The sequence below is a fragment of the Temnothorax americanus genome, unplaced genomic scaffold (genome assembly GCF_048541705.1).
Source record: "Temnothorax americanus isolate GAGA-0224 unplaced genomic scaffold, ASM4854170v1 Scaffold133, whole genome shotgun sequence".
Classification (NCBI taxonomy): domain Eukaryota; kingdom Metazoa; phylum Arthropoda; class Insecta; order Hymenoptera; family Formicidae; genus Temnothorax; species Temnothorax americanus.
Genome location: NW_027509268.1, coordinates 30,474 through 48,281, shown reverse-complemented (window position 1 = coordinate 48,281; position 17,808 = coordinate 30,474). Strand labels below are relative to the sequence as shown.

Sequence of the window (17,808 nt, the reverse complement as noted above, 5' to 3'; positions counted from 1 at the left end):
GTTTCACTACTATATTTCTTTCATTTCTATAGTATTTCCAGTCCTGGTCTAAACCTGTTCTCAATGCTCTACTGTAGGCTATATCTCTTCTATCTGCTGCTATTCTGATTTCGTCTGAAAACCATTTCTTTCCCTCCCAGACTTTTGGTATCTTAAATTTTTTCTTTGGCGCCAGAATGTCCAGTACATTTACTAATTTATTAACGAAATTTTTAGCCTTTATATTAATATCTAAATGTTGATTTATCTCGACTTTTTCCTTCAAAATTCTAAGAAATTCATCTACATCAAAATTGCTAAAGTCTCTACCTATAAATTCTTTATATTTGTTTCTTTTCCCTTTTGTATTAAAATCTATTTTTAACCAAGCATGGTCCGTAATTTTAGGTTTTTCGCAGACCTGTGTCTTTAATATCTTGTTCGAAAATATTAAGTCTATAATTGTTTGACTATCTTTCGTGGACCTTGTCGGACTATCCACATATTGCTTCATCCCTAAGTTTTGCATTGCTGTTAATAGTTTCCTCGTGTAGAACGATTCTACGCATACATCTATATTAAAATCCCCGATTATTATACAATCACCTTTTATTGTCATGCTTTCTACTACGTCTTCTAAAAATCAAATGAAGTCACCATCAGATGCACTAGGTGAGTGATACACCACTGCTATCACCTCTTTATAAATTATCTTTTACTTCTATCGCTAAGCACCAACAGTTTGACAGTAGCTTCTTCTTTTCAATTACTTTGAATTTAATATTTTCTTTAACATATAGCAGAACCCCTCCTGTGTTTCTATTCTCGGCATCGCATCTCACAGCGCTATAACCCGGTACGTTAACCTCGCTATCCTCGATTTCTGGGGTCAGTCTAGTTTCTGTTAACGCTAATATTGTAGGTCTTCTTCTCTTCATAAACAGGTGTTGTATTTCGTCTTTGTGCGCCATTAAACTTTGTGCGTTCGTATAACACAAAGAATCCTCCTCTGCTGGTTGCTATTCTGAGTCCTCCCATCCTGCTCTTCTTTTTTCTTCCTCTAGAATCTTCTTAAACGTCGGGCACTCCGAATCTATCGCCTCATGCTCGGTATTCAGTTTCAGGTTATACGTCTTATTCTTATAAGTACAGTTTACACAGTTTTTTATAGCTGCCGTACATTCATTCACCTTGTGATAACCCGCACATTTGAAACACGCCTCTTGTCTCGTGCAGTTCTTCGCCATGTGGAAATAGCCCCAGCATTTGTAACATCTTACGACGCTGATGAAGTTGTACACTATACATTTTCTCCATCCTATATTTAACTTGCCTTTTTTATTATCGCTTCATGTGTACCATTATCTACCTCCAATATCAGAGATCCTTCTTCCTCTCTCCTTTTTCCATTGGATCGTTCATTATTCTTGTCTCTTCTTTTATACATTCTCTTTACTATCCGCATAAAAAGATCTTCTCCTGCTGTGTCTTCAATTCTGTTCTGTCTCTTAATCGCATCTAATAGTTTATCATCATCCATCTTTATTTCATCTTCTCCGACATTAATTACTTTAATCTTGGGTTTTTTCCACTGAGGCTCATTGACCTTGAAATCTTCTCCCATTGTCGCTTGTACCTTATCTTTCAGCGTTTTCATTTCTTCATCTGTTTCGCATCCGAGAATAACCGATCCTCCGCCTCCCTTTCTTAATTTTGAGATTCCAACTTCCATGTTTTTAATATCTATTTTTTCTTTGACTATCTTCTTTGTATCTTTGCTCTCTTGTTGCGCTTTCGGTTTAATTATCAAGATATTCTCCTTCTTCTTCTCTTTAACCGCTTCACTATACTTTCTTGATGCTCCACAGATTCCATCCGTCATCATTCTTTTCAAGTTTTCCATTTCCTGTTTAATAATTCCTGTTTCTTGTTGTATTATTTCCTTTATTATTGTCCTGATCTCTTTCTTGCATACCATTTCATTTTTTATTTCTTTCACCGTTTTTATAAGAAGATCAATCTTTACATCAGTCCCCGCTGGTCCGGTCGCCTCCGCCGATCTGTTACCACTTGCCGCCACATTAACTCCTGTAGCTCCCATTGGTCTTCCTGTCGTTGTCCTTGTTTTATTTTTCTCCACTTCTTTTTCATCCTCAATCATAATCTTCTCAAACGGGCCGGGACACGATATAATCTCCCGGTTTCCGTCTTGAATCTTGTGCTTGGTTACACATCCAGGATGGTAAAAAACACCAGCACACGCTTTACATTTCACGACAAGATTTTTAATAGACTTTTTACACGCTGCGCACCGGTATTCAGCTATACCTTCCATATCGATAGTGATCGATATATCGATAGACCGATCCGCCACGCGTCACACAGCACGCGTTTCGACACGTCTGCTTCCTCTCATGTGTCACCCGACGCAATGACACCAGAAATCACCACCGGCGTCACGCAGCAACCAATCAGACGAGACAAAAGCAAGTCCACGCAGATCACAGCAAGCGGCACTCAGATAACCACATGCACATGTCAGACCCGAGAAAAGTGAGGTGTTGAGAGATAAGGCAGGCGCATGCGCAGCAGGGGTCGGCGTATTGTATGGGTATTTCCGAGAATTTCACAGATGTTTCCAAGAACAAGGTTAGGATGAGTAATGAAGCTCGCCACGAAAATACTCAGAATTATGTGGCGAACTCCAAGAAAGCGAATAAGGCGCGTGACAAGCAACAAAAGCCTTGTTCAAATCTGCAACAAAAAGGCCCGGAGGCAACTCACGGCAGAAAAACAGATCAACTCAAAGCAGGAGCAAGAATACAGCGTGACACACCGATACAAAAAAAGAGAAGAAAAAGGAGAAGAAAAGAAAGGGGGAAAGAAAAAAAAAATTTTTGGGGGGTTTTTTTAATGACCTTTTTTTTTTCAGCTTTTTTTCTTAATTTTATACTAAAAAAGCTTTTTTGCACCTTTTAAATTTTTTTTTTCGCATTTTTAATTTGGGTGGGGGGTTATACATTTTTTCCCTTCATAAAAATATTTTTTGCGCATTCCGTCCACAAACTTTTGTTTAAAAACCCGGTTTCGGGGGTTTCCTATCTTTTTTTTCCCCAATTTTAACGGTTTTTTTTTGTTCCGGGAACATTTTTCCCCTTTTTAAAAATTACACACTTATTTGCCTTTTTTTTTGGACTAAATGCGCGTTTTTGATTCTCCCTTTGGTATTCTATTGTTGCAGTATCCCCCTCGTTTTGCCTTTTTTTACCCGTTTTGCCCTTTTTATCGAATTAAAACTTGCCAATTCAAAAAAAGGGCTTGATGTTTAAATCGTCTTGGTATAACCGATATGTATTTCCTATTCATTAAAAAACTTTTTTTTTTTTCTTTTTCTTTAGCAAAATCACGTGATTTTAAAATTAAAACCTATCGCAATTTATCCTAGGTTTCATCTTCGACCCCTATTCTTTCCTCAACTTAAACATTTTTACCTCTTACTCTTTTTTACACTTAAAATTATTATTTTTTCTTTTCCCCCCTGCATTTTTTTGCTTTTTTTCACCATTTTCTTCTATTTAAAACAAAATAAAATTCATTTCCTTTTCTATTCTGCGTATTTTTCCCCTCAAAAATTTTAAAAAATTCATCGGAAAATTTTTTATCTTAACCTTCGGACGATTTTTATTATACATTTAGAAAGTAAAATAAAAAGGCCCAATACGCCCTTTTGGGGAATCCTTTTCCTTCCATTTTTTGCCATTTTTTTAAAATCTACCTTTGAGTTCTTTTCGTTGATAAATTTAAAAACCTTAAAAATTTTTCCCCTGTTCCAATTGATAAAATTTTTCCCCCGTTTTTCCCTTTAGAAACCTCTTAGATCCTAAAAAATTCCCCCCCCATTCCCTTCCTAATATCGTTTTTTTTAACTTTTTCCTTTTCCGAATTTTTTTTCTAAACCCTTTTTTTTAATCTTTTTTTCTAAATTTTTTTGTTTTTTCTATATTTTCCCTTTTCCCAAATGGAACACTTTTGGCCAAAAACCCCGCCTTTTTGGTTTTTTTTTGGGTCGGTTTTTGGTTTCCCCTTTTCGGGGCACAACCACTCTGAGAGTTTTTTTTATTAAAAAAAATTTCCCTTTTTTATTCGCCGTTTTTTTTAAATTCCTAGTTTTTCCCCCTTTTCCCTCCTTTTTTTGGGGCGTCCCTTAACAATTTCTCTTTTCTACGTGTTTTCCCAAAAATTTTCCTAGTTTCCTATTTTCTAGCATAAAAATTTTTACCTGCGCCTGTGCTTATCCTGATTATAGTTTTTTAAATTAAAACTTGTATAAATAATTTTAAATTTTTCCCTAATTGCCCTTTGTAAAAAATTAGTTTTTAAATATTTAAAAATTTTATTCTTTATTTTTTTGAAATTTTCCTGCCTCTAAAAATTTTTTTAAAAATTTTTTCCCTAGTGTAGGATTTTCCTTATTAAAAAACTTAAAATTTTTTAAATTTTTTTTTTCTTTAAATTAAATTTTCTAGATTCTAAACTTTAAATTGCAACCAGCTTTGTTCTGTATTGGCATACATTGCTTGCCTAAATGCCTCATCCCTCCTATCCGCAGTTCTCTTATTTCATCTGAGAACCATTTTTTCCCTTCCCACTACTTTCGGAATTCTAGATTTCTCTTAGGTGCCATTATATCTAACGCGTCTACTATACTATTGACAAATTTTTCTGCTTTCTCACTCACACCCATACATACACACTGCCAACCCTGACTTTCCTGTAATTTAATTTTTTACTAACATAACAAATTCTTCTTCATCAAACTCTTTGTAATTCCTAGCGCTAAATTCTCTATATTACTTTCACTTTTATTCACACTCAACTCAACTTCCAGCCACGCATGGTCCGTAATTTTAGGTTCATGAATTACGTGCACTGTTTTATTATTATTAGCAAAGATTAGATCTATAATTGTTTGACTGTCCTTTCGTGATTCTCGTCGGTTCATTTACATACTGCTTCATACCCAGACTTAACATTGTCGTTTGCAGTTTCTTCGCATAAAACGAGTCCGTCCTAAGATCTATATTAAAATCTCCTATTACCATGCATTCTCCCTTTATTATTAACTCCTTTACTATATCCTCGAAAATCTTATAAAATCCCCGTGCGATGCGCTAGGTGAGTGATATATTACCACTATCACTCCTTTATATAATTTATCTTTTACTTCTACCGCGACACACCAACAATTCGATTCTAATTTTCTTACTAACACTGTCTCGTAAACAATATCATTCCTTACATATAGAACAACGCCTCCTGTATTTCTATTCTCAGCATTACATCTAGTTATACTATAACCAGAAACGTTCACTTTCACTGTCTTCAATATCCTCGGTCAATCTGGTCTCCGAAAAATGCTAAGAACGCAGGATATATTTTCTTCATAATCCGATGTTGAATCTCATCCTTATGCGCTGTCAAGCTCTGCGCATTTGTATACAGTAAAATTTCTTCTTTCTTCTGCGTTGCTATTCCTCTTCCCAGCCTGCTCTCCTCTTCTCTTCCTGTAACGCCCTTATAAAGGTCGGACATTCCCGGCTAATAGCTTCATGGTCGTCATTTATCTTCAAATTGTATGTTCGATTTTGAACATACAGTTCACACACTTTTTCTCCGTCGCTGTACAAACACGCGAGTTATGATTCCCCGCGCATTTGTAGCATGTTTCTTCTCTCTTACAATTTTTCGCGATATGAAAATATCCCCAGCACTTGAAACATCTTTTGACACTGATGTGATCAAATGCAGGACACTTTTTCCATCCTACATTTAGTTTTGCTTTCTGCAATATCATCTCATGTGTTTCTTCATCTACTTCCACTATTATTGATCCTTCTTCATTTCCTCTTCTTTGATCATTCTTTACTTTGACCATTCTCTTCACAATTCGCATATTTACTGTATCTATTTTATTTTGCTTCTTTATCGTACTTATAAGTTTATTATCATCTAAGTTCATCTCTTCTATATTTATATTAATAACTTTCACCTTTGGTTTTGACTTAGATGACTCCGTTACTTTATAATTCTCTCCTAGTTTAGCCTGAACTGTCTCTTTCAGCTTTTTTGCCTCCTCTCCAGTTTCACATCCCATGATTACTACTCCTTTGCTTCCTTTTTTTAATTTCGTTATTCCCATTGCCATATTCTTTATATCTACCTTTTCCTTAATCACTTTTTTCGTGTCTTCACTCTCCTGTTGCACTTTCGGCTTAACAATTATAAGACTTTCTTTCTTCTTTTCTTTAACCGCTTCACTGTAGCTTCTTTGCGTTCCTGCCTTCGATCCATACTCTATTCCCTGTATTATTTTCTTCAAGTTTTCCAGCTCTTGTTTAACATTACTTAATTCTTCATGAACTACCTCCTTAATCATTATTTTAATTTCATTTTTACGCAGCGTTTCATCTTTTATTTCTTTGACAGTTCTTATAATCCAGTCTACTTTTATATCCATGCTTGATCCTTTACTTCCACTGCTCGATGTTGTGAACGCTCCTGTAGATCCTGTAGATCCTGTAGATCCTGTAGATAATGTCCTGTCTCTCCCTGCCGCCGGCACCTTCTCACTATCAATTACGAATTCCTCATATGGGCCTTTACACGGCACGTACTCTTGGTTTCTGTCGATAATTTTATGCTTATTTACACATCCTGGATGGTAAAAAAGCTTTGGGCAAATTTTACATTTAACGGCTCTGCTCTTAATCGCCTTCTTACATGCCGAGCATCGATACTCGGCGTATTCCTCGTTCATTCTGCTAATATCGGCAGAGACAGTTATTTGACTCGTCACTATAACACGTCACTTTCACACGTCAGCGTTTTGTGTTCGTCGCCGATGTCTACCTGTCGTACGAGGCTTCGATGACCTCTGTACGAAATGCAGTTCTCGTGTCTATGTATCAACATATTCCGGCTAGGTAACACTCATGGCTACCCCCGGTCTATGAAGATATTCGTTACACAACTTTTTAACACTCTCCCTCACTTCTAAACCACCCAAAAGTTAACACTTTTACGGAGCGATGTTTCACACGTCTGCTTCTGCTGAAGAGAGAGAGAGAGAGAGAGAGAGAGAGAGAGAGAGAGAGAGAGAGAGAGAGAGAGAGAGAGAGATTGATTGATTGATTGATTGATTGATATATTTATATGCCCGAGCATAAGCTAAAGAGCAAGAACAGTAAACAAACTACAAAAAAATATAAGCATTACTTCCGCATACATCACTAAGTGAGTAACATAATGATACTTAAAATTAACTTAAAAAAAAAATAAAAAAAACTTAAAATAAAACTAAAACTAAAACTAACCCTAATACTAAACCCAGCAAGTACGACCCGACCTGTACACGAACTAACACTCAAATTCAGAAGAGAACAGATGAGCACGAAGAAGACTTTTAAAGATTGAAAACGAAGACGCCGATGTAATTTGAACAGGAAGAGCATGCCAAAAATAGATGGACGAAAGATGGAAGGAGTTCCTGTAGGTAGTTGTTCTATGTAAGGGAATATGGAAAACATGAGAAGAAGTGGTCAGTCTGTCAGATCTTCTTAGTAGTGGATCAAGTGGGGTGAAAAGTTCACGTAAATACACAGGCGAATTCATGTGAACAATACGATACATTTGACACCCGATAAAATACAGTCTTCTGTTCTCCACTGAAAGCCATCCGAGGCGACGTCGAAACGGCGTTATATGCTCGTCACGCCGCAAGTTGTAGATGAATCTGACACAACAGTTAACCAGTCTCTGCAATTTACTATTCAAATCACCACTCAGGCCATGATAAACCAAACAGCAATAATCAATATGGGGTAGAACCAGAGTCATAACAAGCTTGATCCTCAACTCAGTGGAGAGAGAATTCTGGTTAAATCTTAACTTGTATAAAGCACCATGGACCTTCTGCGAGACAAATAAGATATGTTTTCTCCAAGATAGATCAGACTCAAAAAAGACTCCCAAGTTCTTCACCTCACTCACATATGGTAAGGGTATCTGATTAACCATTATCGGTGGAAGAAGATTGAGATCTATATTGCCAACATTGGCCCTGCTGCCAAATATAATCACCTTAGACTTAGCAGGATTCAGATTAAGACCATTCTCCTTTGCATAATTAAAGATGGCATTAGCATCCTGAGAGATTAGCTTAAGATTGTGAAGTAGATCGGAGAGTAGACTTAGGCGATATATCTGGATATCATCAGCAAAGATCATATGCTCAGAGTAGTTCAAGACTTTACCAATATCGTTGATGTAGAGGGAGAACAATGGAGGACCAAGTACAGATCCCTGAGGCACACCACTAAGCATCAACAACCAAGCCGAAAGACATCCCGCATCATCCACTACAGACTGAGAACGGCCTGTAAGATATGAATATAACCATAAAAGAACTGAGTCTGAGAATCCTAAGATCTTGAGTTTAATAAGAAGTCGAAGATGCAAGACCGTATCAAACGCCTTACTGAAATCAAAGAGAATCATGATCACGAGAAGGCCATTGTCGATTGCCTTCTTAATATCATCACAAATACGCAGAAGCGCAGACTGGGTGTTGTGGCCCGAGCGATACGCAGACTGTCTAGGGTTCATAAGAGAGAGAGAGAGAGAGAGAGAGAGAGAGAGAGAGAGAGAGAGAGAGAGAGAGAGAGAGAGAGAAAGAGAGAGAGAGAGAAAGGAGTCCACGTATAAAATTTAAAAATATTTTAGTGAAACTACTTAAAAGTCTAATTTATGTCTTACTCTGTATTTTTTATATGATTAATTTGAAAATAAATAAGTATTATATAGTATTATCAACATGGTTGTGATTAACATAATATTTAATTCTAAAAACAATATTATTTAATTCTAGACAAAAAATAAATTAGTCATAAAACCTTTTTCCTGAAATTGAACTAGGACTATTTTAGAAAATGGATGGAAAAGTTTTCTGTCAGAAAAAATTAATTTGTAGCTAAACTATTTAGATAGTAAAAAAAGGATTAAATGTATATGGCTGTTTTGATGAAAAAAGCTAATAATACTTTGTATTGTAAAAAATATTGTTTGTAGAACTTTTAAACAGTTTATATAATTTTTCATTTTATTATAAAATAATAAATAAAATTAAAATTTAATATATTGATAATTTAACAAATTTATATATAAATATACGTGTGTGTGTGTGTGTGTGTGTGTGTGTGTGTGTGTGTGTGTGTGTGTGCGTGTGCGTGTGCGTGTGCGTGTGCGTGTGCGTGTGCGTGTGCGTGTGCGTGTGCGTGTGCGTGTGCGTGTGCGTGTGCGTGTGCGTGTGCGTGTGCGTGTGCGTGTGCGTGTGCGTGTGCGTGTGCGTGTGCGTGTGCGTGTGCGTGTGCGTGTGCGTGTGCGTGTGCGTGTGCGTGGGCGTGTGCGTGTGCTTGTGTGTGTGCGTGTGCGTGTGCGTGTGCGTGTGCGTGTGCGTGTGCGTGTGCGTGTGCGTGTGCGTGTGCGTGTGCGTGTGCGTGTGCGTGTGCGTGTGCGTGTGCGTGTGCGTGTGCGTGTGCGTGTGCGTGTGCGTGTGCGTGTGCGTGTGCGTGTGCGTGTGCGTGTGCGTGTGCGTGTGCGTGTGCGTGTGCGTGTGCGTGTGCGTGTGCGTGTGCGTGTGCGTGTGCGTGTGCGTGTGCGTGTGCGTGTGTGTGTGTGTGTGTGTGTGTGTGTGTGTGTGTGTGTGTGTGTGTGACAGAGAGAGAAAATAAATTAAAATATTTGAAAAATTATGCAGCATTAGCGTTACGCGCGGAATCATTTGTAGAAAATGTACCGGAAACGTTCGAAGAAATTCAAGGAAAAAGAGATAAAGAAGAATGGGAAAGTGCAATACAGGAGGAGATAGATGCTTTAATAAAAAATGATACTTGGGAAGTAGTCGAATTTCCACCTGGAAAACGAGCACTCAACTGCAAATGGATATTCAAAGTCAAACGTAATAGCAACAGAGAAATTGACCGTTATAAGGCGCGATTAGTAGTCAAAGGCAACGAACAGCGGTGTGGATACGATTACAAGGAAACTTATGCGCCAGTTGTAAGGCTGACAACTTTCAAGACTCTGCTAGCAATCATTAATGAAAGGAACCTACATGTTTGTCAACTAGATATGAAGAATGCCTTTCTACACGGTTAACGAATTAAGGAGGAGATTTACATGAAGTCACCCGTATAGGATTTCAAGTTCGTGGAAACAAGGTGTGCAAATTGAAGAAGGCCCTATATGGCCTGAAACAGGCTCCGCGGTCATGAAACGAGACTTTCTACACGGAAATGAAAGATCAGGGTTTTCAACAGGCAGAAACAGATAAATGCTTGTATGTGAAGGATATAGAAGAAGGAAAAGTTTATCTGCTTTTTTATGTTAACGATATTATCATTTCAGGAAATAATTTGTTAGAGAAATAAAAAAACTGAAAGACAACTTGAAGAAATGTTTCTGTATGAAAGATCTTGGCGATCTACACTTATTTCTGGGAATAAATATAGTCAGAACGGAAGACGAAATACGACTCATTGTTAGTCAACCTGGTTATCTGCAGAATCTGTTAACTCGCTTTGGGATGAACAAATGCAAGGCTGCGAAAACGCCGATGGAACTTAAGAGTACTCTACACGAAGGCGCGGAATTCCTGGATGAGTCGAAGCCATACCGAGAATTGATCAGATGCTTAATGTATGCTATGCTTGCAACCAGACCCGATCTAAGCGTAGCAGTAAACTACTTAAACAGATACCAAATGCGGCAAACGGACAAACTGTGAACAGGACTGAAACAAATACTCCGATGCATCAAAGGAACAATAAAGCTGGAACTGTGTTTTTGAAAAGGAATAAAAAAGCCGTTAATATGTTATGCGGACGCAAATTATGGAAGCGAAGCTGATAGAAAGTCAACCACTGGATACCTTATACAGGTGTACGGAAATTTTATGGTGTACGAAGGAGGCAGACTACGGTAGCGCAATCTTCGACTGAAGCGGAGTATGTTGCTTTAGCAACATCATTCACAGATCTAATATGGACGAGGAATCTTCTAAAGGAATTCGGAGTGGAATTCTCAAAACCTCCCAAAATCTATGAAAACAATCAATCAATGATACATCTGTTGTGTCGTTGGGAACATCGGAGACTTAAGCACGTAAATGTGTAATGCGATTTATAGTTCTTAAGGCGCTTGAATTCAAAAGGACTTCGGTTCACACGGCCCAACGTACACCACAACCGATAAGTTAATAGTTACAAGTACGGTCGGTATCTCGCCTTTGATGGTAAAAGACTGGTTCACGAAATAAAATTTTGTAAGCTGCAATAAGTGTTTCTTCCATTCCGGTTTTGACGATTAATTTTATCAGCTACTAAGATATCTACATTAAGATATCTACAAAAAATATCAGGAACTATAGAACTGGACTGTATGCGAGGAGAACTCCCTTTTATTTTTTATCTGCTAGAAAATGGTCTGCTACGGGAAGTTAGCAGATCATTTTATCGATCGACTGTTTTTTTGGGTAAAATCACTAGAACTATAGTAAAACTCCACAATTAGGGCCTATACAAAAAATCAATTGGGAAGAGGTAAATTTAATGTATTTTTGCCCTCTGAATCCGAAACTGTTAATAAAATTTCGGAGGTCGCTTGTATTTTCTAAGATAAGATGTATATTTTAGGGCCTATACGAAAAATCAAGTAAACACAATTCTCGTGTTATGATACGAAAATGCGGTCTCGCTTCGTGTGTACTTGGCACGAGACACTACCATGTCTCTTGATCATAACATCATCCCTAGTAGCGCACTTAACGTCAGTTACTTAATGTCACATTGTTCGATCGACGATTGAACACTTCAGTCTGTTAGTGGTTCTGCGATAACAATCTACGGAAAAATAAAATTATTTGAATTTCTATCGATGTGTGAGCACCGAAATAAATTAATAACAGGGTTTTTGCGAAAATGTGGCGTAATCAATACGGAAATGATATGTTCGTGATGTAAAAACAAACTTGCTTTGAATATGTCAACGTTATTGTTTTGATGTCGAAAAACGGTTATTATCAAATACGGTAATAAGAAAAAAAACTTTACAGTGTAAATTTAAACAAAGTATTATAAGTAATACGTGGCTAGCCAATTCTAATCTCAATGTTACAATTATCCGTTTTATTGGGTATTTTTATACGTTCTCCACGTTATGCATTCTTTAAACAAGAATTAGAACTGAGCAATAGTACTATTGTTGATTGATCAACTTTTTGCCACGAAGTAAGTAAAAAAACCAGAGAATACTTTATATTTATATTTTCTAAAATTGTATATATAGGGTAAAGTGCATATTTCGGATCAGATCCTAATTCGGATTAGCAAATTTAAAATGCTTCTCCTAGCCAACTGTACCTATCATATGTGGATTTTTTTTACTATTTGTCTATAGCTATAAGAGATATAGCTATACAATAGCGAAAAAAATCCATACATGATAAATACAGTCGGCTAGAGAGGCACTTCTTTGCTGATTCGAATTAGGATCTGATCCGAAATATGCACTTTACCCTACTTTTCAATATATCAACTATTCTTTGCTTTAACAATTTTGAACTGCATCTTATTTCAGATGTGCGTTTTTTGGCTTGAAGATCAATAAAACCCAATTGGAGGAGAGGGAATTGTCGTCGAGATAGATGAAGCCAAAATTGGCAAGGGAAAATATAATCGTGGATGTCTAATTACAGGCAAATAAATTTTTGTTGATTTTGATTGTGATACAGGCAAAGCTTTCATTGTGCCGGTTGAAAATCGCACCCGAGAAACATTGTTGAATGTAATAAAAAAATGAATTTTGCCAAAAACAACAAAAATATCGGATATGTGACGGGCATACGATTACTTAAACAACGAGAACTTCATTCACTTAACTGTAAACCACTCGATAAATTTTGTAAATCCGGAAACTGGTAATAAAATTTGTAATACTGTTTTATCATTAAATCATATATATTATTGAATTATATCTATATATTTTACATTTACAATGATACGCAACAAGGGCATAAATGTAATATTGCCATAGGAGCTCATACCCAGAACATCAATCGAACATGGCGAGAAGTTCGAGCCAATATTCCACGATATGGTACGCGAGAGAAACATCTCATCGGATATATGACAGAATCTTTTTTTTAAACGGCAATACAAGTTTGACGAACGAATAGTCGCTTTTTTCGAGGTTATTGGAAAATTTTTTCCATCAAAAAAGAATCTAACGTAGTAGTATTATAGTTAGAACTTATGATTAATCCGCACTTACGTTTGATAAATAAAATTAACACGATTAAAAAACCAAACAAGTTTAGCGTTTTCTTGTCATTTTTATGACAATATTTTGGAAAATTAGGAAAATACAAGCGACCTCCAAATTTTATCAACAGTTTTGGATTTAGGAGGCAAAAATACATTAAATTTACTCCCTCCTAATTGATTTCTCGTATAGGCCCTAATCGTGGAGTTTTACCAGAACTATTACTAAACGGTGGACCCTGATGCCTGGTCCTCACAAGATCCCTAGCTCCCACTCATGGCTTTTAGCGCCACACCCCGGGCGACTGCATTGACCTGCAGGCTGAACTGAGTGGGGGTAGCCAGATATGGTGAAAAATGACACAAGGCAGCAGCTGTGTCATAACTGACGCCGGGCTATTACAATAATAAATTCTCTAAAGGCCGGATCAGAGGGCCATAGTCGGAAGACCAACGATGAAACTGCGCCACGGAAAGAAGCGGGACCCTACCGTGGAAGTATTGTCCCAAGAAGACTTATCATGCAGTGCAACACAAGAGTGAGGCTAGCGTCTGGCGATCCGGTTGGCAACCGGCGCCCCAGTTCCAAGTCTGCGGGTGTAAAGTAGGCTATTAGTTGTGGACCAATGGAGGACCAGGTTGTCCACAGAAAATATGCGACTGATACCAAATCTAGATCCAACAAACTCGGAATAAGAACCTGGAATGTTCAAGGACTAAACAAACCGGGAAAATTCCATGTTCTGGAAGAGGAGCTGAAGAAAATCGCAATCATGGGCATATCAGAGACCCACTGGAAAACCAGCGGACATTTCATCTCCAACAATAACAACCTAATTACATGTTCTAGTAGGCGTAGCAATAATAATTAATAAAGCTATTAAAGAAGCGGTCCTAGGCTATGAAATAGTAAGCGACAGAATAGTCACTGTTAAAATATGTGCCCAACCAGTTAATTTAAACATTATACAAGTATACGCTCCAACATCAACATCCACGCAAGAGGAAAGTGAAAACTTCTACAGAAAAATGGCTGAAACTATCGAAAAATGCCAGAACAGGGAAATACTTGTGGTGCCGAGCGACTTTAACGCGAAGGTGGGAGACACAGAGAACGATGGGCACACACAGAAGATAACGGGCAACTACGGTCTAGGCAACAGGAACAAACGTGGAGAGATGCTCCTGTAATTTTATGCAGAAAATAACTTACTCATCGCTAACACATATTTCCAACATCACCTTCGTCGCCTGTACATGGCGATCACCGGACGGGCGTACAAAGAACAAGATCGATTACTTACTCATTAAAAGAAGATAGGGTACGACAATAAAGGATGTCAAGACCTACACGGGACTGGAGTGTGGAAGTGATCATAACGCCCTAGTAGCAGAATTAAGTCTCAAACTGAGAAAACCACCCAAAAAAATACGGGCAACCAACAGATGGGACCTACAAACTAATAAGGAATACAGGGACAGAGTCTCGGAAATCGTGGCTGAAATCTCGGAAGAGTGCATACAGGGCTCGACCGCGAATGAACTCTGGTGCAAAATGAAAAGTAAGATCAAACTGACAGCAGAAAAATTGGAACCAAAGAAAAATAACCCGAGGAAGTCATGGATATCTCATCATACACTCATAGACACTCATTAAAGAGTGCCAGAAAATCAAAGCAGACGAAATTAACAACACCTACATACACCAGAGATACAATTACATTACAAAAGAAGTTAACAAGGCCTTGGCTAAAGATAAAAATGAACACATTATAACCATTTGTCGGGAGGTAGAGGCACATAGGAATCAAAATGAATCAAGAGACATGTTCCGGAAAATGCGACTCTTGACAAAAAACTTCGGTACAAAACAGTTGCCAATCGAGGACGATACGGGAAGAGTACTTACCTTAAAGAACGAGATTCTAAACAAGTGGTGCCAATACTGCAAATGCCTCATGGTAGACAACGAAAACCAAAGCAATGAACCTCCGAAGAGAATCACGGACCTGACGGAACCATCAATCATGAGGAGCGAGGTAGAAGCGGCGATACGAAGACTATCAAAAGGAAAATCTGCAGGGTCTGACGGAGTAATGAGGGAGATAATTGGAGCAACGAGTGAACGCGAAACGGATATACTGCATCACATATGTAACAAGATATGGACAACTGGCGATTGGCCAACAGAATGGACAGAATCGATCTACATACCACTGCACAAAAAGAGATCCAAACAGAAATGTTCGAACTATAGAACCATCTCATTAATAAATCATGCCAGCAAGGTGATGCTGTATATTATACAGGAGAGACTAAAACCATACCTTCTGCCACAAATTTTGCCAGAACAAGCCGGGTTTGTACTTGAAAAAGGCACAAGAGACCAAATAAAAAACGTAAAACAGACGATAGAGAAATGCTACGAGTATTTTGGACTACTCCAAGGCCTTTGATAACGTTAATTGGAGTCACCTGTGGAGAGTACCAGGAGAAATAGCAGTACCTGGTTACTTGAAACAACTCATAAAATCACTCTATGTACATAACAAGGCTTATGTTAAAATTGAAGGAGAGATATCCGAGGCATTCCGGGTTAAGAAAGGGGTTAGACAGGGATGCGTCTTGTCACCACTCCTATTTAATATCTATGGGAAATAGATCATGAGAAGGGCCATGACAGATTGGAACGGGATAGTATCTGTGGGTGGCAGGAAAATGTCAAATCTCCGCTACGCTGATGACACAACACTTCTAGCAACTACGGAAGAAGAAATGGCGGAACTACTTCAACGCGTTGAGAGATATAGTGAAAAGGCCGGACTAAAACTGAACCGGTCAAAATGCTGCCTGATGACGGTGGACAGGCAGAAAGTGCTACCTAATCGGTTCCAGACCATACAGGACCTGGAAAGGAAGGACGAGCTGACCTACCTTGGCGTTCAAATCTCTAATAAAGGAAACTGTGTAGGAGAAATTAAGAAAAGAATTAGCATGGCCAAAACCGCACTCTCTAGTCTAACCAGAGTATGGAAAGACCATCACGTGAACAAGGAAACGAAAAAGAGATTAGTGTAGGCCTTGGTCTTTCTCATCGCTAGCTACGGATCGGAGTCATGAACAATAAACGAAGCAGGCCGCAGACGAATAGAGGCTTTTGAGATAACGTGCTACCGTACGATGTTGCGGATCCCTTGGACGGCAAGAAGAACAAACAGCTCCATCCTAAAAGAACTGGGAATCAACACAAACACTCGCTTGCTTGCAAACATTCAGAGGCAGATTCTGAGGTTCTTCGGACATCTTATCAGACGAGACGGCATGGAGAAGCTGGTTGTCCAGGGGAAAGTCGATGGAAAACGGCGAAGGAGACGCTCTCCAAATTGTTACATTGACCAGATGAAGACCTGGATAAACATGCCACTGGGGGAGGTGATGCGCGTGGCGGAGGACCGTGAGGCGTGGAGAGAGATTGTGCACAGGACTGCATGAGAAGTCACGACGTTCGGAAGCAAAGTACGACTAAGAAGAAGAATTACTAAAAAGTATCAGGAACTATAAATCTTGACTACATGCAACAAGAACTCCCTTTTATTTTTGATGCTTGAAAATGATATGCCAACTTCACCAACATCAGTTAAAATTAGTCTCAATTGGTATGGCACCCTTCACGAAATGAGAGAGGTTCCAGGCTAGAACCATAGCTGAGATAATATTTTTTACAATAATTTCTTTACAGTTATTTAGATGCTTAGCATCAAATTAAATCGAAATGATTTAATTAGGGGGGAGGGAGGGGATTTTACTACTCCTACCACAGCTGTGTTGCAAGTCTGACAATTTAGTCGGCTCGCAGTTTATTATGGTTGGAAAATATCTATTAAAAATGTAACGATGCGCCCCGAAAACGCATCGTTCCCGGCAAACATCAGCCGGATGCCGCCCATCGGGCGGAGAAAAGCACGAAGTGCTATCATCAAATTCCGCACCCGAAAAATCCGAAAGGACTTACCGTGCCTACCGTGATAACCATCTCGGAAATATCGAGCGCTGCCGAACCCGGCCGAGCGCCACCAAACGCGATCGCAACGTCGGGGCCGTTACCCGATCGTACTAAAGGCTCTACTTTTTTAGAGCTCTAATCGTACCGAACAATCCCAGCGCTCGCGATTGCCGTCGCCGCTACCCCCGCCGCCACCTGGCGGCGACGCGGGGGTATATAAACCAGCGTCTTTTTGACAAAGAGAGATTCTGCCGGGAGATAGCAAGCCGATCTGACCGATCCGCTGCTCTTGGATCCCGAATTCCGAACCGAATAAAGCCCTGAGGTAGAGAGACGCTTTCTGGCTCTGTCGAGTGATGTATCTTGAAGGCCGATTCGATACCGACCAGTTTCCCGTCCGATCATTGCGACGTAGGGTAAAGAGTTGCTCTCTACGCTCGCCGAGAGTCT

At 38.8% G+C, this 17,808-nt stretch overlaps 2 protein-coding genes and 1 pseudogene across 2 annotated transcripts; 2 read left to right on the top strand and 1 right to left on the bottom strand.

The window, feature by feature from the left end:
• Window positions 1-5,511: 5,511 nt before the first annotated feature.
• LOC143894249 (uncharacterized) lies at window positions 5,512-6,951 on the bottom strand. The gene has a single exon (XM_077400396.1). The coding sequence runs from the start codon at window positions 6,794-6,796 to the stop codon at window positions 5,606-5,608; it is 1,191 nt and encodes a 396-aa protein (XP_077256522.1). The 5' UTR covers window positions 6,797-6,951; the 3' UTR covers window positions 5,512-5,605.
• A 4,952-nt stretch (window positions 6,952-11,903) lies between these two features.
• Window positions 11,904-15,023, top strand: LOC143894250 (uncharacterized; annotated as a pseudogene).
• Window positions 13,982-16,433, top strand: LOC143894254 (uncharacterized). The gene is made up of 5 exons (XM_077400398.1): window positions 13,982-14,204; window positions 14,308-14,453; window positions 14,692-14,917; window positions 15,015-15,643; window positions 16,017-16,433. Exons 1-5 carry the CDS (start codon window positions 13,982-13,984, stop codon window positions 16,431-16,433), a joined length of 1,641 nt encoding a protein of 546 aa, XP_077256524.1.
• The last annotated feature ends 1,375 nt before the right edge of the window (window positions 16,434-17,808 follow it).

Bases quoted from the DNA above. Each gene is read 5' to 3' on its own strand.
- LOC143894249 (XM_077400396.1), bottom strand. From the start codon at position 6,796: ATGAACGAGGAATACGCCGAGTATCGATGCTCGGCATGTAAGAAGGCG.
- LOC143894254 (XM_077400398.1), top strand. From the start codon at position 13,982: ATGGAGGACCAGGTTGTCCACAGAAAATATGCGACTGATACCAAATCT. The intron at 14,205-14,307 runs GTAGGCGTAGCA...GTGCCCAACCAG, and splicing joins CAACCTAATTACATGTTCTA to TTAATTTAAACATTATACAA. The intron at 14,454-14,691 runs GTGGGAGACACA...ACGACAATAAAG, and splicing joins CGAGCGACTTTAACGCGAAG to GATGTCAAGACCTACACGGG.